The following is a 19,318-nucleotide window of genomic DNA, read 5'->3' on the forward strand; positions in this document are numbered from 1 at the left end:
CTGAAGTCAAAAGGATTTGCAGCATCAAAGTGACCTCCCTGGAGGGCAATCCTGGTCAGCGTGTCTGGAGGTCCTGGGCTCCCCAGACAAGACTCAGGGGATTTTCTCAGCGCAACCCAGAGATGCCCTTGGCAGCTGGACCTTCAACTTTCTGCATGCACGGCCGGTGCTCTGTCACTGACCTGAGGCCCTTTCCCCCAGAGATTTCTCAGGGGTGGAGGAAGTTGCCTCTTGACCTCGCCCTGTGCCAGCCAGAGCTTCCTCAAGGGGCTGCACCAATCCTGGAGGAGCAAGGGTCGGCCACGTGGCACAGGCTGGCACACCGGTTTCGAAAACTGCACCGCCCTCTTTGCCTGCCTCTAGGAGCGCCCATTTGTGAAGAGGGTCTAAGGTTCAAGATCGGGTTGCAAATCTTGCAGTCAGGAGATTAATTCAGCGTTTGGGGTGAGCAGCCCCCCTTCCCCCAGCGCCACTCTCCATCTTCCAGCAACGCTTCCTGCAAGACCTGCACTCACGGCCTCCTGTGCATCAGGCGGCCTCATCCCTTCTCTCAGGGGAAATCCCAAAACGTTATGTGGGTTTTCGAAACAAAAGACAAACCTGCCCTTTAGATTTACAGACAGCTTTATTAACTTGTTGAAAGCCAAACGCTACAGTTTCATTGTTGAAATGATGATGATGATAATAATAATAAAAATAGAAACCAAAAAGGTCACGACACCCCAAAATAATAATAATAATAATAGAAGAAGTGGTACAAGTCTGCTATGGGGGTGTGGGAGTTGAGAGAGAGAAAGGAAGGAGAGAATCTCGACTAAAACAGCAGAGAATGAGATGTATATTGGGGGCAAGGGGGCTTCCCTAGACGTTTTGGGGAGGGAAATCCCATCTCCGTTCCATCTCTCCACACCCCTGCCCCAAACTTTCTCCTTCGGGGGAGAACCTGGAGGCTTTTCAGCTTCCACTTCACTGAGAATCCAGGCAGAGCGGGGGACCCCTTGTTTCACTCGGTGTAGCAAGTAAACAAATTTCCATTCCTAGCAAAGTGGGGGGGGGGAGGGAAGAGGGATCGTCTGCCCTCCAAAACAGGATCTACCATTGCCCAAAAGGTTCTGCCTCACCTCTCTGCTCCACCGCTGGGTGAAAAGTGATGCCCTTGGCAGGAACAGCCCTGAATGGGATCGTGAAAGCCACTGGTATCACCCCATGACCCCCACCCCCCTTCACAGGCAAGAGTGTGTACATCCCCTCGCTCTGGCTGCTTCCCCTACACTAATATTGTGGCCTGATTTTATTTATTTTATTGAAAAGAGAATATTGGGGGGGGGGAAGAGTCCAAATCCCCCCACTGCTTCTCTCCAGAGGTGGCACCCTGGCACCCCCTGCCCCCTACTTCTATGTGGGTCAAAATGCCCTCGCTTGCTCTACCCTGCCCCAGCACAGGAGGAACCCCTCTGGGCAATCTGGGCAATCAGAGCGAAAGGACTGCCCCAAATCAAGTAAGTGTGTGTGTTCGTGTGTTACTCAGCCAATATATCTGAAGACATTCCCAAACACACAACCCCACCCACCTCACTCCTGACAGCCCCCTGGGGAGCGATAACTCAGGGTGGGGGTTGACTTCCAAACCCTCTCACCCAAATCCAGCTACAGAAATCCCCAAAGTTGCTTCTTTACTTGGGGGGTAGACAACATTAACAGCGCAGCCCCCTCCCCATGATCGCTATGGGCTGGGTGAACGAGACCGGTCTTGAGTTTTTTAAAAACAAGAGTGCTTTCAAAGGAAAAGCGGGGTGGTGTGGGGGGCAGAGATGTCAATTCCATAAACGCAACACAGTAAACCAACCAACCGACGATTTGAAAAGAGGGGAGGAAAAGCAGGTTGCTGGGTCTCAGTAGTACGGACGTCTGGGATTGTTCTGTAGCGGGGGAAGAGGAAGAAAACATGGTCAGAGGACGAGTTAGGAGGACTAAGGGGAGTACAGGAGAGCCTCAGTCCCCTCCCCCCAACACCCACCTCCGCAGAGAAAAGATGACAAGTGGCCTGGGTGGGCTGTGGGTGTGGACTGGCAGCCCGTGCATGAAACCTGACAATCCTTCCCTACGGGTGCCAAGAGAAGAGGGACCCCTCTGTGTAGTTCCAGCTCTCTCACAAACCTCGAGGGTGGGGCCTGCAGTAGCGCTGGGCGATATTATCATTCAAAACCAGTTTGAAGTCCATATTGTGATATCGGTTTCATACTATTAGACCTGGCAATACATCGCAAATCATGGTGTGTGCTACGACTGGGCGATATATTGTCCAAAATGGGTTTGAAGACCACATCATGATACTGGTTTCATAACCGCTGACCTGGCAATGTATCGTGAATCGTGATGTATGTGTGTCCACTATGCAAAAATCACAATGTGGGGAAAACCGTGAAGCCAACCAACGCCTCTGCATAGCTCCATCCTTATTTCAGACACTGATATATATATATTGTGATGTTTAGCTGGCAATATATCACTAAGCTGAAAACCAGATTATCGCCCAACCCTGAGAGGCAGAGAAGCAACTCATTCTAGGTCTGCTCCCATCCTCCTCCCTGCCGACTTAAGTGAAGGGCAGCACTGAGATTAGAGGAGTGAAGGAAGTTGGAAGGTGGGGCTGCCCCCTGGGCTGCATGTCAGTGGGGCAGGGGTTGGAAGTCGGTGGAATAGGGTTAAGAAGAACACAGAATGAGGTCCAGGTGATCTCACCAGCGGGTTGGGCCGGAATCTGTAGGCCAGCATCATCCTCTTGCGGAACGCCTCGTATTCATCGTCCTCCTTGGTCAGGTCGGCAGGGCGGTCGATCCCAAACCCCGCCCCGTCTACTGCTGTCACGCCCCTGTTTCGAAGGAGAAAAAGAGGCTAAGTTTACCTTCCATGGGTGCTTATTAGGAAAGGAGTCAGAAGCTGACTTGTATCAGGGACAGATTCTTACCACCCGGCGGGCAAGGCACACGCTCCACCAATGGAGCTTCCAGAATGGTGTTGGCCTCCATCTGTCTCAAGAGACAATGGAGTGTGCCTCTGGGGGTGAAGCCAAGCTGCTGTGTGAGCAGCACCGAAGTGGCCTCCCTGGGACACGTCCAGGAAGGCACCGTATGGGGGAAGGCCGTATCTTCCTATATACATAAGAACGTGAGGTTGTTGTCGTGGTGCAGTTCATGCAGCTGCCAGTCGGTGGCCACACCAACTCCCGCACGATGGCCGGCAGGAGAGGGAGAACACTGATGGGGGCACAAAGGAGCTTGGGGCGAACAGAGGGGACAGGTGACGTGCAAAGGGAGGGTTGGTCAGGTGTAGGAGGGAAAGGGGTTGGTGAGTAGGAGTAGCGGACCCTAGTAAAAAAAACACAACCAAGAGGAGGTGGAGGAGAGAGATGGAGACAAGGTGCATACTTGTTGACGGGGGCCTTGATGCCCTGCTTCTCCGAGCCCAGGCCTTCGCCCTCCTTCCAGCCCATCTTCATCAACATTTGGAAACCGATGTTCTCCACCGTCAGCTTGAACTCCTTGTATTCGGAGTAGTCTGGCTCGCGACCTTCCTGTGGAATTAAAGAAAACCAGGGGGCTTTGCACTGTGAGGGAGAGCAAAGTTGGGGTGCGTGCACTGACTGCTTAAAAAAGCTCTGGGGCACAGGTGCCTTGGATCACCTCCTAACGCCACCCCTGGAGGGTAGCCTCACTTGGCATTTTATGTCATCGAGAGGAGGGGGAAGGTGAAAGCTTCTCTGGAAAGCAGCAGCCAGCCAGCCACAAACAGGGCAGGGCTCCACTACGGACAGGGCTCAGGGCACTGTACTTGTTCAGTGGCAAGGGAACTGCCCTCTGCTCATGCTCAGGGGCAGTTCCAAAGCAGGTCAAAGGCTTGATGAGAACACGGCTGAAATCAAACTCTGCTGTTACACTGAGAAGAGATTTGCAGAATCCAGCAGAAGGATCTGTCCAGCCCAGTTTCTGGGATCCCACAAGGGAGACGGCGTTCCCTGCAAGCTTGTTTCTGGCGTGTGTGAGAGATGGGGAGGGGGGCTTAAAGAGCAGGGGGTGCAAAAGCAGGTTACCTTCAGGGCCTTGAAGGTCTCCATGAACTTCTCCAGCTCGTCAGGTGGCAGGAAATCCCCAATGAAATGCTTCCCACGGCCCATTTGAGTCAGCTGCTCCGCCCACTCTGAGAGAGGAGGATGAAAGGACATGGGGGAGGATTAAAAACAGCAGCCAACCAGGTGCCCAAATGGGAAACAGGACCTGAGCATAAGAGGAACTCTCCACTCCTGTGATTTCCAGAAACAGAAAAGCATTGCTGCCTGACTGTGGAGGCAGAGCAAAGCTACTGTGGCTGCAGCCGTCGATCGCCAGCCCTCCGCCGTGAATTTGCCCAGTCCTCTTTTACAGCCACCTAAAGATGCACTGCTGCCTCCTGCGGAAGCGAGCTCCATAGGTGTACACTGTGCTGTGTGGAGAGGCAGCACAACCTCAACTCTTCAAATCTGAAGTTCTTCTTTCATTGTTTTTTAAGGAACAAATGCACCAGCTGCTGAAATAGCGAAGGGTCTTTTCGCCTTGCCAGTGTGGAAACTCTTCTGTGGCTTAACCAGAAGGCATGCCTTGCCTCGAGGCTGCAAGAAACAAACCCCTTGAAGACCTGGGAGGCATTACGATTAATAGTCTGAAACCGGTAGGAGCCAGTGACACATTACGGCTCCTCAGCCACTGCCAGCACAGCGCACCTCACTCCCGCCTCCTTGTGCTGTGCTGGCAGCAGCCGGCGATGTACTGCCAGCTCAAGTTGCCTTGATCAGCCGAGTCCCCTGCTTCTGGCTCATGACTCCTCTTGCGTGGCTTCCAGAAATGGGCATATGCAGAAGCGCCTAGTGCAGCCTTTCTCAACCTTGGGTCCCCAGATGTTGTTGAACTACAGCTCCCGTCACCCCTAGCTAGCAAGGCCAGAGCTCAGGGATGATGGGAGTTGTAGTCCAACAACATCTGGGGACCCAAGGTTAAGAAAGGTTGCACTAGGGCCTGCCATCCCATCTTGCCTACCACCAGGCCCCCGCTGCCAGGCATACACACCTCTCGTCTTGTCCATCTCCATGCGCCTCAGCTGATGCTCCCAGGTGCCCAGCTCGCTGTCCACCTCCTCGTCGCTGTCATAGCCGGACTGGTGCTCCTTGACCGTCTTCTCCCACATGATCTGCATCTCCTGCATGGCCTGCTTGTGCTTCATGATCATGTCGTACATCTGCTGCATCTGGGAGCGGGGGGAGAAAGAAGAAGCCGTGACTGACGGGTGACAGAATGATGCTTGCCCCCACCCCTGCAGAAGTCGGACGGGCCCACCAAACTGGGCCCCCGCTTGAGGAAGACTCGAACTCCTGACGGCAGAGCGGAGATGTGAACCCGTTACCTCTTGCTGCTCCTTCAGCTGCTTCCTCTGGGCGTCCGAAAGCTCCGTCACCCCCACCAGCCCGACGGGCTTCCCCTTCTCATAGCCGAGGCCTTTGAGGTCCTGGACTGAAGACAAGGAGGAGCACCGGAAGGGTTAGCCCTGACTGCACACTGTGGGGGACAGTACCCCCCCATACTTCTATCTGTAGCCAACACAGGAAGCGGATGGCCAGGAGGAGTGAGGCGGGGAAGGAGGAGGAGTCAGAGATCAGATTTCTTTTTTCACATATATTGCAATCGCTCACAAGCTTAGTGTCAGGGCTGACACAGGTCAGCACGAAAGATGCTAGGCTTTCGTCAGTTCCTTTATTTAAGGAAATGGCACACAACTCAGCAACCCTTCCCAGCAGGTCTTGCCCCTATGGAGCCGTTGCCAGGACTGAAGGCCCCTGCCTTCCACCCTCTCTAAGGCTCCTCCTCTCCCAGATGTTTCCCAAACAGTCTCAAACTGTGCCTGAGCACCTCTGGCTTCTGTTTTGCCCTCCTCATTATTCTGCGCATTCTCGGAGACTAGGGTGGAGGGAGCTTGTCACAGCCAGAAAGAGAGACTCCCTGGATTCTTCTGCCGCCTCTTGGACCCCCCCCTCCCCGCTTGCTTCAGCCTCAGAGTCTGAACTGCTCCCTGTCACAGCCTCTTCCCGCTCACTAAACCTTGTTGCTCCATCAGCATCTGGCACAGCTTCCCAATCTTCTCCCTCTGACCTCTCCCTGGTGTCCCAGGCTCTGAGCCTTCCCCCTCTGGGGGTTCCCTGGCAGCTGCCTCCCACCAGTCCGTGACACACTTGGAGTCGCTATGCCCTGCCGACTCCATCAACAGTAGGCTGCATCCAGCTAAGTTGGATTATACAAACGTATGGAAGAGAGGGCTATTGATGGCTACTAGCCATTATGGCTGTGCTCTGCCTCCATGGTCAGAGGCAGTGATGCAGTTGGACACTGTGAGTCTGGGACACTGGACTTAGATGGGTCTCTTTGGCCTGATTCAGCGGCCAGGCTTTTCTTAGTTTCTTCTGACCCCTAAGAGGAGCCTCCATGGAGAGAGCCAGTCTACCACAGAATGGTGAGAAGGCTACAGCTCTCTGCTCCTGCTTGTGGGGCAGCTGGCTGGCCAGTGTGGGAACAGGAAGGCCTCCTCTCTAAACCAGTCCAGGAGTGCCCTGATCTCTAGGGATGAACAAAGCGCTGCCCAACCCGCAACCGCCACTCACCTGACAACGGGGTGGGCGAGGGGTCCTTGGTCTGCTGAGCGAGCTCTGGGGGAGGCAAGTCCACCTTCTCCTCTTCTGGGCCCCACCGGCTTTTCCTCTTTTTTTTGGTGGCAGGCGCAGGTGGCAGTGGCTGTGGCTGCGGTGGCTTTGCAGGAGGGGCGGCTGGTGTAGGCAGCAGTGCCACTGAGGAGGAGGAGGAGGAGGAGGAGGAAGAGGAAGAGGAAGGAGAGGGAGCCCCCTTGGGAGGGACTTTGCGTTTCAGGTTGGCTGCCGGGATGGGGGGGACCCCCTCGGCGTCGTCATTGGCTTTGCGGTATTCCTCCAGCTTCTGCCGGTAATACTTGTAACCGGAGCTGCCAGGCTCATACAAAAATCTGCAGAAGGAGCATAAAGGTGAAGGGACCCCTGAATGTTAGGTCCAGTTGCGGACGACTCTGGGGTTGCGGCACCCATCTCGCTTTACTGGCCGAGGGAGCCGGCGTACAGCTTCCGGGTCATGTGGCCAGCATGACGAAGCCGCTTCTGGCGAACCAGAACAGCGCACGGAAACGCTGTTTACCTTCCTGCCGGAGCGGTACCTATTTATCTACTTGCACTGCATGCTTTCGAACTGCTAGGTTGGCAGGAGCAGGGACCGAGCAATGCGAGCTCACCCCGTCGCGGGGATTCAAACCGCCAACCTTCTGATCTGCAAGCCCTAGGCTCTGTGGTTTAACCCACAGCACCACCTGCGTGCCGCAGAAGGAGTGTACAAAGGCCAATTAAAGGGAAGAAAATCCATTTTAAATAAATTTATTATTATTAGTATTAAATTGAATTCATTAATAATTTTTGTTGGATTTTTAAGAACGAGAACAATGAATGTCACATTTTTCCAACAGGAGCGGTAGAAAACACAGAAGTTGGAAATCTCCCACAATGGTAATGTACGAAATAACCGATTTGGTGTTAAACTCAATGGAACATAAAAAAATGGTCAAAGAATGCAGCGGGCTACACATAATATATACCAAATCCTGAAGCGTGTAAAAAAAAATATGAAACAAAACCTAAATACTGTGCAAAACTTTTAAAAATGATGCACTGAGATGAATAAAATTAAGTAAACATTATTCAAAACATTCAAGCAGCTGTGGCTCCACCTAGTGGTATAAGGGTCGTTATGGCAAATGGATTGATTAAAATGAAAAAATTCCCTTTTTTCCTCACAGGTGAGCCTAGTTCGCCAAAGAAAGGTGGGTAGGAGATTTAGGAGATATATGCCAACCATACACTTTCCTCATTAGTTCTTTCTTATATCCCACCTGAGGAGCTCAAGGTTCATACATGTGATATTCACCACAACCCTGGGAGGTAGACCAGGCCAAGAGAGGCCTGGCCGTGAGGGGACCCAAATGAGCTGCATGGCTTAGTGGGCGGATGTGAACCCTGGTCTCCCCCAGTCCAAGTCTCAAATCCTTTTTTGTGTAAAGTTTGTTTTAATTTCATTCTATAACACATATGAAATCGAGAGAACCGCTGTTAACAATAGATGGAAATTAAAAGATGGAGAGCAAAACTATAAAACAGGCATGCAGGGTCAGTACTGTGGCACATGGGTTAAAATAACAAAGCCCCTGAAGAATATCAGCATTAATCTATCAAGTGTCATCCCAGATCCGCCAAACATGCGACGATACAGTACAGTATATGTAATGAAGGAATGCCAAATCATATAAAAGGCGCCAAGAGGTTCTAGTCCTCATCAGAATCTCAAATTACATGCAACTTTCTCCGTTATTCCAGAGTGAGTGGTACAAAGCATCAAGTGTAAGATTTGTGGGCTGTTTCCCCATCACTGTTTGAGCTGCCGAGATCATATTTAAAACACTAGTTGTTTTGACAACGTATCTACATGGCTACATATCTACTCAAATACATAATCTAATTGCCAACGGCACCGTAAACCTAGGCTATGGTGTGTGCGCGTGTGTTGGCACACCGACTCTCCCACTCCCCCAGATCTCTGCTGACCCTCCTCACCTGAAGGACTGGTTCTCCCGGTGGTTCTTCAGGGCGACCATTTCCACCACGGGGCCCCCGTCGGCAACGAACCTGGCGAGCTTCTCAGCGCAGTCCTTGGTCTCTTCGTCGTCTGGAGGCGAAACTTTAAGCAGGCTGTCAGTACGGTGCCCCCAACTCACATACCCAACAGCCACAAGCTCTTAATCTGGCTTTAAGGAACCCCGGGAGGGGAGGGGACGGAATAAGCGGGAAGAGGAGGGTTTAAAATTTCTCTTTCTCAGTCTGTTTCTTGCCTTTTCGCCTCCCCACTTTGATCACAAACAGAAAAGGAGGAAATAATGCCGGCTGCACTCAGAACAGACCCACAGCTAAGTCCCAATACTGTCAACTGCTCCCTGGGGGCAGTGGGTGCTAACGGCGGGGGGGGGGGGGGAGCTAAGAAGGAAGGGGGTGGCAGAGGCCTAAATGACTCTCAGCCTTTGAAAAGCTGGTTTCCCCGGATCAATACCCAGAGAGGTTTAACCTTCAACCCCACTTCACTCTGTGAATTGTCACTCTTTGAAGGGAATAGTGTACTTTCAGCCCCCTTAATGAACTACAGCTCCCAGAAGAAGCCAAGACTGTTTGCAGTGCTCTCAGGGCACTTCAAATGTATGGTCTCAGAGCATAACCACTGGCATTAAGGCACACAACTGCCTCATTGTGCACATAAAAGGGCCTGGAAAAAACCTCTGATGGCTCAGAATCACCCAGAGGGCAAGAGGTTGCTCACTCCTGGCGCAAATCTACCCCCTCCTGGTTCTCCCCACCCTGAGCATTTCCCCTCACCCCACCCTGGTCTGTTACACAAGCAGCGGCACTCACACCTGCAAACCGGAAGGCAGACAGGCGTACTAGACTAAGGTTGTCATCCTGCCTGAAGGAATCTGTGCCCAATTCATTGTATGGGTTTTCAGGAGGTCAGTCTACTGACTAAATGTCGCACCTGGTAAACGCCTAAGCCTGGCTGCTGCTCAGAGGCAGTGATGCTTCCGGATGCCAGTTGCCAGAACCTGCAGGAGGGGAGAGGGCTCCTGCGCCCAGATCCTGCTTGTGGGTTTCCCCATTGTGTCACCTTGCTGGCCAGGTAGGGCAGGATGGTGAACTAGATCTTTTGACCTGATCCAGCGCGCCCTCCTCTTGTTCTGAAACAGCCAAAATCCACATTCTTCACAAACAGTTTTCATTTTGACAAGCTTTTCCAGCTTGAGGTCTGCCTTAGGAGTTTTCATTCAAATCGCTTAAACCTACCTTCACAGCAGGTTTCCTAGACTGCTTTTAAAAACTATTTTTAGCTGTCTTTATGGTACGCCTGCGAATGGCCAAAAGACACGCATAGCAAGCAAATTAATGGTTACTGCTTTGCAGGGGACTGAACTGTTACTATTATTTACAGTTCTATGATTCTATGACCTGAGTGCAAGAGCAACTCTCCCCTCCTGCCGTTTCCAGCAACTGGTACTGAGAAGCATTTACTGCCTCTGAAAATATTAACAACAACAACACAAAACGTTGTAAACTATTCTTGATTCGTGCTTTGCACCCTGAAGGCAGGATATTAGTTCTTCAAGAAATAATTAAGGCTGGATCAAGAGTTAGGCATGCTCAGAGCAGGTCCCCTGGAGACACTAGGCCTCAAGTGAGTCGCCATCGATTTCAACGGATCTGCGCCAAAAGCAGCTAACAGCAACCCAAGCCACGTCTACTCAGAATTAAGTTGTTCTGAATTCAATGGGGCTTCCTCTCAGGTTATGATGGGTTAGGGTAGCAGCCAAATTATCTTTTTTTTTAAAAAAACTAAAGCTAAAAATCTGCTGCTTCATTAATCAGTAGGTTTTGTGTGTGTTTTTTTTAAAGAAAGCTCTCAGCTCTAATATCATCAACACCAAACTTCACCCTCCAGATGTTTTGGCAGGCACAACGGTGTATTGTGGGAGTTGTAGTCCAAAATGTCTGTGCTGTCTGGGGCTGATGGGAGTCATAGTGCAAAACATCTGGAGGGTGCCACGCTAGCCAGGCTGATCTCTATACACACCCAGCCCGTAGCCCAGAACTTTCCAAACTGTGAGTCATGACACACTAGTGCGTCGACTGCAGTGTGTAGGTGTGTTCCTCCCAGGGCTGGGAAGGGGTTAGTTTAACCTCCGATTTGCTAGCAAAACTGAATTACTGTGTCACAAAACGATGCCTGTCTTAAAAGTGTGTCACCAACATGAATAGTTTGGAGAGTTCTGCCTATAAAAAGATAGCTCACGCAAGAATTGCAGGAGGGGAGCAATGACCCTCGCCTTACCTTTCTGGAAAGAGGCCTCTTCTGGATCTTGACCCTTCTTCCACATTTCCGCCAGTTTTTTCCTGTAATACAGAAACTCCGGACTGTTCTTATCGTGCAGGAATCTGAGGGGTGCGAGAGAAAAAAGGGCATTAAGGGGGATCGGGTCTTGGAAGCGTCCTAGTGTAAAAGGTGCACAGCAGGAGAGGTGGACAGCAACAAGCCTGGAGGGGAGTCAAGGGCTGTCCTTGGCTTCCTGCACCATGACTGACCACACAAGGGAGGGAGAAGAGGGAGGGTGGATGCACAAGAACAGCAGCAAACGTACGCAAAAGTCGGGTTGTCCTTGCAGTCCTCAAGCGCCACCTTCTCCAGATCGGGGCCCCCTTCCGCCACGACCCTGGCCAGCTTCTCCACCACTCGGCGAGTCCGGGTGTCCTCTGGGGGACAAACTTTAAGCAGGCTGTCAGTACTGGGGCTCAACTCACACACCCAACAGGCACATTACCTCTTTAAGAACCACAGCAGTAGGCCCACGAGACGGCGGGGGAGAAGGAGGGAGCGGGGTGGGTGGAACGAGGAGAAAGAGGATGAAACGATGGAGCCACGGCAGGCAGCAACATAAGCCTGATGCTTTCAATACGGGGGTGAGGGTGGGGAGGAAGGCGCAGGCACGCAGGACTGACCTACCAACACCTACTGAACACTGGGGCAGCTGTGTCTACGCTGCATTGTTTTTGGTTTTATTTTGTAAACCTCCTTGTTAATTGTTTGTACAATCGCCTGGTTTACACAGTTTACTCAACTATGGTATATCAAACCACAGTTTACTCAACTGTGGGCTATCAAACCATGGTTTTCTCAACTACAGTATATCAAGCCAAGGTTTCCTCAACTGTGGTCTAAACTACACCCTCCCTGCTCACTTTCCTTTTGTGTTGCGTCCCTTTAAGACAGTAGGCCTAAGGGCAAAGACTCAGTGATGTGCTAGGTCCATCCTAAAAGCCCTTTTTTTGGCTCAAGTGAGGGATTAATCAATAAAGAAGGCCGGGGCATGGGGAGAGGGTTTGGTCCTGACCTGGACATGTGCCTCCCTCCCTCTCAAGGCACATTTTTAACGGCTTTTACAACACTCAGTGGAATTTTAAGCACAAAGTAAGTATCTTTTCAGCTGGCCAGAATCCCCCTTTGGAAAAACGATGGGAAGCTGTGCAGGGCAGAGGGCCCTGTTCCCTCGCTTTGTAAAGAAACGCCACTTACTTTTTATCTCCAGCCACTGCTCGTAGTCTTCCTCCTCATCCTCGTCGTCTGGCGACTGGAAAACACTGAGGCGGTTGGTCACGGGCGTCTGCTTGGAATGGGTGTAGTTCTTGACCTGGTTCAGCATGCTGGTGACACTCAGGTTGGGGCGCTTCCCGCTCAGCGAGGGCTTCTTTGCAATGCTGGCAGCCGGGGGGTTTGCCGCAGAGGCCTTGGCAGAGCTGGAGGAAGCATCTGGAAGGGTGGGGAGACAGAGGTTGACATTACAGTCATACCTCGGGTTAAATATGCTTTGAGTTGAGCGCGTTCAAGTTGCGCTCCTCAGCAACCCGGAAGTAACGGAGCGCGTTACTTCTGGGCTTCACCACTTGCACATGCGCAGACGCTCAAAATGACGTCACGCGCATGCGCAGAAGTGGCAAAAAGCGACACGCATGTGCACAGATGCGCCATCACTAGTTACGTTTAGCTCTAGATGCGAACGGGCTCCGGAAAGGATCCCACTCGTATCTAGAGGTACCACCGTATTGTTATTATTATTAACTAAATTTATATACTGCTCTTCTTCAACAGACCACAGGGCAGTTTACAACAAGTCACGAACCGGCAGGATGACAGGGAGGAGGAAGAGGACCCCGGCAAGGGGTGTAGTTGGGAATGGGACACACTGGGGATGGAGGGTTGCGAGCGGATGGGGGTCAGTGCACAGGAACCAAAGCAGCAGGACCCACTGCAAGAGCCAGAGGGGCCCGTGTCCCCACAGATAGATAGATAGACAGATAATACTTTATTCGGCTATAAGCCCACCAGATAAAACCAATCAGTAAATAAAATAGCATTTTACATTCTAAAATATCAACTAAAATATTTCAACGCATAATCTCCTTCACATTACATACGGTCTCTAGATGTACCATATTGTGGCCTTGAATATAAAGATGGTGGATAGAGTTTACTAGATTTTAATAGTCATGCAGCATTCCATGAAGTCTTTTATATGAGAGAACAAAATTCAGGAATCTTGCAACCTGTAATGTTCTATAAGAGTCAATGTCCTGGAGTAGATAGGCTAGATGTAATTCAGGTGGTTTAGCAACAGTTTCCAAAACGACTGAACTCAGAATCCTTGATCGGGGAACAATATATAAAGGTCAATTAAACAAGATATGATGAAGGGATTCTATTGATTTGTTGTCACATGCGCATAAAACAGAGGTTTTACCCGTGTCCCCACAAACATAGCAGGCTCTGAGGCGTAGGGAGCAGCAGGAGGGTCACTCCAGAAGGCTGAGGAAGCAAGGATCCACAGCCCAGCTCCCCAGCTGGCCAGGTGGGGCTTGCTAGCTCTGGAAGGAGGGATGTGATTTCCTCAGCTGGAAGTAGGCTTGGAGCAGGTGAGGGTCACATGCCTCATGAAGCCCAGATGTTGCATTCAGCATGGAAAGTCCAAAACTGAAGCAGAGCTGAGGTGCTGGGTATGCTCAGCTACCCATGTTGGCGGACCTTGGCTTCAGTGCTCCTGGACCTCTATGGGACTGGGCTTTGGTTTTGGCTCTGGACTGTATCCTGACTGCTGGACTTCAGACTTGGCTCTTACCCTGAGCTTCATTCCTGACCTTTGGACCTGTGTGGATTGACCCCTGGACTTGGCATACTGGCCTGCTGCCAGGTACGCCAGGGGTTCAGGAAACAACATAGAACACAAGATAAATACAATAGTAGTAAAAAAAACAACACTCAACAACCCACCATGCTTTACAAGGACATTGTTTAAAAGCCAAAGGTCTGTTTGTAGAGGAATGCTTTCACCTGGTGCCTAAAGATACGTAACAAAGGTGCCATGTGAGCCTCTCTTGGGAGAACACCCTACAAACAGGAAACACCCAGAGAGAAGGTGCATAAATTACATGTGGCAAAAAGCTCAGAGGACCCTGAAAAATTCCATGCTGTCTGGGGGCAACTTAATCATGTATATAGCCAATACCTGGACTCCCTCTCCATGGTACAATGTAAAATTTAGCTTACCTAATGGTCTGCTCACTTGATTTAAGTTTCTTCCCGATATACAGTGGTGCCTCGCAAGACGAAAAGAATCCGTTCTGTGATTCTCTTCGTCTAGCACAGTGTTTCCCAAACGTTTTTGGGCAACGGCACACCTGTTTACCGGAAAAAAATCTCGCGGCACACCACCATTAAAGCCCCGCCCCATGACGTCAGCGCGCAGCGTCACGCCGGGAGGGACGCACAAAAGTGAACGTTTTTTCCCTTCCCCTTGCCGGGGTGGGAGGAGGCAGCAGAGCGAGGGACTGAGGGACGGCGGCAGCTGAGGCGGCGGCGGCTGTTGTGGTGGTGGCAGCGATAGCGGGCGGAGGAGGAGCCGTCGCCGGGAGTTGCTGCTGCTGCTGTTGCTGCTGCTGCCCGGACATGCCGGCCTCCTCCTCCTCCGCTGTCTCGCGCTCCTCCCTTTTGCGCGCGCTGCCCCGCCGCTCGGCACCACCACTGCGGAGCCGCCCCCGGCTCGACGCGGATCCTCGCCGCCGGCGCCTCTCGCCGCCCGACTTGCCCGCCTCCCTCCCACGGCACACCAGCCGGTGTCTCACGGCACACTAGTGTGCCGCGGAACACCGGTTGGGAAACACTGGTCTAGCAGTTTTTTTTAGTCTTGCGAAGCAAGCCCATTGACGGATTAGCAGATTAGCGCTATTAGCGGCTTTTAGCGGCTTATCAGCTTATCGGATCAGCTGATAAGCGGCTTAGCGGCTTAGAAAAAGGGGGGGGAAGGAAAAAAAACCAGGAACTCGCAAGACATTGTCATCTTGCGAAGCAAGCCCATAGGAAATTCGTTTTGCGAAGCACTTCCAAAACGGAAAACTCTTTCGTCTAGCGAGTTTTCCGTCTTGCGAGGCATTCGTCTTGCAGGGCACCACTGTACTATACTTTTTCTTTTTCTTTTTTTGTATTTGTATTTTTTTGGCACTGATTTGTTTGACTTCAATAAAAATTGAAAGAAAAAAGAAAACGGGTTTCTTTGAGAGGGCTGGTGCACAAATGTGTGCAGAAACTCACTCTACTGCATAGAAGGAAAAAATTGACATTCATTGCCCTGCCTGCTTTTCCCATGAGCCCTGCCCGCTATTGACATGTGGCCCCCAAAAGATCTGTTCAAAAGAGAACATGGCTCTTTGTGCTGAAAGAAATTCCCTGCCCTTGGGACTTACAACAGGCCCACAGAATTGGCAGAGTGGACTCAGGAACAAGTGCTTACCGCTGCCCAACTTCTCCTTCTGCAGCTTGAGGAACTGCTGGAGGAAACTCCCATCGTTGGCAAATTTGTTGGAAACAGAGCTTTCCCCATCTCCACTGTCGTCACTGTGGGGTTAAAGGGGGAGGAGGTCAGAGGCCACAGTGCTGCTGTGGAGCACAGCTTCCCCCACCAGCAAAAAATAATAATCCAATAACTAAGACTCCCTCCCTTTGCAAATTAAGCCTTTGCTCATTCTTACGGAGTTCTATCACTGTTTTCAAAAGACACACAAAAGGAGGACTGTGTGTCCTCGGTTGCCATCCCATCCCCTTGACTTCCACGTGATCTATGTGCTGATGTCACAAGACTGGAAGGAAGCTCAGAGCGACTGCTCATGCCAGGAATATCTGGCCCCTGGCAGATGCTCAGCAGGAGATTGCATCAAAACAGCAGCCAGCCTCATAATCTGATTGCTAAATCTCGAGCATCAGGAATAATTTAATGCTCAATGCACACCTGAGGCAAATGCAGTCAGCCTCTCCTCAGAGGTCAGCTGGAATGGGACATGAGAAGAGCAGGGACTCCCTCAGAGACACTTACTTTGTATATTTATTAGACTTCTGTGCTTCCCTGCATCTTCTGGCCCTATCACACAGGCAATTGCCTGCCCATTGCTCCCAGCCTATCAGAAAGGTATGAACAAGGCAATCCTACGTACTCGCTGGCCTGCGAGGCCTGCTTACTAGCCAAGTGGCTGCGCTTGGCTTGACGCTCCAGCTTGGCCTCAATCTCACGCTTCTTTTGGGCGATCAGCTTCTCCTGGTGGAGGATGTTCACATTGGTCTTCTCCGATTTGGGCATCGTGATGCCAAACCACCGGCTGGTTTTCCCTGGCCGAGAAGAAGGGGCACCACAAAAAAACAAAAGAAATTATATTAACCCTTCATATAATCATTGCGAAGGGAAAGGGGTTCAAAGGACATCTGTTACAACTCTCAGCTGAAAGCAGGATCTGGCATGTAGATATGAGTCAAACCAATGGTCCAAATAGCTCAGCACTGCCTACACTGACTGGCAGCGGCTCTTGCCAGGATTTCAGACAGCCTGAAGATGTCAGGGATTGAGCCCAGTGTTAAGAAATTCAGATATATAAGCTAGGAGCCAAATGGCTCCTTAAACAAAGGTTACAGCCGCCAAACCAGAATGTCTAGTTGCCATTTTTGGGCATGACGGCTCTAAAGTCTTATTTTTCAAAGGATGGACTGAATGTGATTGATTCTCAGTGAAACATATGGCTAGTTCAGAGGACAACCTTGAGCCTGGTAAAGAACTCTGAGAACTTAAACAAGAAAGTCACTTGATCCATGGACAGCTCCAACCTCTTTTTCTTAAAGGTGACAAGGACGATTCATAACGTAAGAATATCCTTCACTACTCCGAGCAGGGCAGTGGGGTAAGCAAAGACAAGCGACAACAATTACAGTGGTACCTCTGGTTACAAACTCAATCCGTTCTGGAGGTCCGTTCTTAACCTGAAACCGTTCTTAACCTGAGGTACCACTTTAGTTAATGGGGCCTCCCACTGCCACCGCACAATTTCTGTTCTCATCCTGAGGTAAAGTTCTTAACCCAAGGTACTACTTCCAGGTTAGCAGAGTCTGTAACCTGAAGCGTTTGTAACCCGAGGTACCACTGTAACTATGATGTTGTTCACTGCTCCTGTTCAGGCTGCACAGAAAAAGCATATTGTTTCCAGAAATTTGTTCTCTACTGTGCAGATAAAATATAACGGATAGAATTTTACAGGATGCTGTATTAGTGAGTGAAAACAGCCCAGATCCAGTGATTCCCCAGATGGGGGGGAGACGTCAGGCACCGTCCTGGCACTTGGGCATCTTCACTTGGTTGCAAGTGGTCAAAAGGCAGGTGCAAAATGACTACAGTGGTACCTCGGGTTACAGACGCTTCAGGTTAAGAACAGTTTCAGGTTAAGAACAGGCCTCCAGAATGAATTAAGTTCTCAACCCGAGGTACCACTGTACTTAAAATGTTTAGCATTGTTAAGACGCTTTGGACTGCCTCGGGTGAAATGAAGCGGCTAACGAATTTAATTATTATTAATAGTAGTAGTAGTAGTAACAATAATAACGACGAGACCTGCAATAATAGCTTGGCGACCCCCAAAGCAGCCGCGGCAGCAGAGAAAGAGCTTGGAAGGCCCAGCGAAGGGAGAGAAAGGGGTTGTTGTTTTAATTCGTGGGGGCCCAGTGGGGAGGGAGGGAGAAGGGAGTGGGGCGGGGGGGGCTTACCTGGCTGGAAAGGGGCGGGGCGGGGGAGGGCAGACTCACCTGGCGCATCTTTGCTGCCGTCCATCGCTCTCAGGATGTCCCCACCCTTCTCCCACAATGCACCGCGCGGAGAGCCCGCCGCCAGCGTCGTTGACGCAGGCGCGTTGCATTCGGGGGGGGCGGAGAGGAGAAAGGAGAGGCAAGATGGTCGCGCCTGGACGGATGCCGGGAATTGTAGTCCACGCCTGGTTGAGGGGGTGGGGGAATGCGGGGAAAGCAGGGAGGAGGAGAAGAAGGCGGTCTTTTCAGGCCAGCGGCGTCTCTGAGGATTCTTAACATCGGCTTCGGCTGCAGGGAGAATAAAGCAGCCAGGGAGCGGGAGACGGGGCGGACTACGATTCCCGGCAAGCGCTGCGCGGGGGTTGAGATATACTGGGGAGGAAGAAAGCTGCTCTCGCGAGACTTGGAGACGCAATGAAAGGAGAGGAAGGCGCTCTCGCGAGTTTTGTGGAAATTAAGCTTCCCCTCCCCATTCCTCAGTGTAGTTTGCTAAGGGACTACAATTCCCATGAGGCGAAGGGAAGTGGGAGAAAATACTCCTCCATAATAATGTCTGATGATATTAATATTGAGTCATACTAATATTTAGCAATATTATTAAAATAATTGCATTTATTTTGACTGAGGACATTTGGACGTCAAGGAGGACGTTCCCTACCGTTTATAAACAATTATATACGAGGCACTATGTACAACTGTAGCTAGCAGGTTTATTAATATTACTGTACTGTATTTCGTATAATAGTGTACTATATTATTATGGTAAATGTGTACTATTATCTGCTATAACTACATTATTATAATAAAAAATAGGATATTTCTATCGTTTTGATATTTTATATACGGTATTTTCATCGTTTTAATATTTTAACTTTTGTATGTTTTAAATAGGGTTGTTTTCTTGATTATACCGTTTTGTTTTGTAAACCGCTCTGAGATTATGAAATCAATGAAATATAGAAATACCATATGCACCATATTATAATCCTTGAATGTTGCTAAATTTTTATCCTCGAAAGGATTATAATTTAAATCCTTATGTATTGCATTATGAATAATAGTTAAAATTTCTATCTTGGGAAGTGAACACCGAACTAACACAGCACCATTGTTAAAAACAATAGTTAAAATTAAATGAAGGCTGAAAACAATTGAAGTTTACAATGTAAATTGTTATAGGAGGGCAATGAAATTTGTAGTATAAATTTTTTGGTGTAAATCCCGGACCAGTTAGAATAAAAAATAAAAACATTAAAAACTTTTTTTTATAAAAAAAAAAACCTATCCTGGCTGACTCCAAAGCCACCAGATGTGCCACAGTTTTGTGGGGAGGCGGCACACAAATAAAAAATGAAACAGAAATAATAAAAAACAGAAATACTGTACACAAAGCGCCAGCCGGTGTGCGGAAGAAAAAATCTCGCGAGAGGAGCGCATCTCCTTTACCTCTCGCGCCGGCTGAAACGGGA

The 19,318-nt window shown here is 50.2% G+C and overlaps 1 protein-coding gene across 1 annotated transcript; it reads right to left on the reverse strand.

Moving 5' to 3' along the window:
- Positions 1–606: 606 nt before the first annotated feature.
- On the reverse strand, positions 607–17,974 carry SUGP1 (SURP and G-patch domain containing 1). Its single transcript, XM_082206938.1, is given in 15 exon segments — positions 607–1,919; positions 2,743–2,872; positions 3,429–3,574; positions 4,091–4,197; positions 5,100–5,277; positions 5,434–5,540; positions 6,683–7,056; positions 8,705–8,828; positions 11,019–11,122; positions 11,326–11,449; positions 12,258–12,491; positions 15,523–15,626; positions 16,220–16,391; positions 17,850–17,886; positions 17,888–17,974. Coding segments are annotated over 15 exon segments (2,040 nt in total). The 5' UTR covers positions 17,960–17,974; the 3' UTR covers positions 607–1,892.
- Positions 17,975–19,318: the final 1,344 nt, after the last annotated feature.

This window comes from Podarcis vaucheri (genome assembly GCF_965113315.1).
Source record: "Podarcis vaucheri genome assembly, chromosome: 18".
Lineage (NCBI taxonomy): Eukaryota > Metazoa > Chordata > Lepidosauria > Squamata > Lacertidae > Podarcis > Podarcis vaucheri.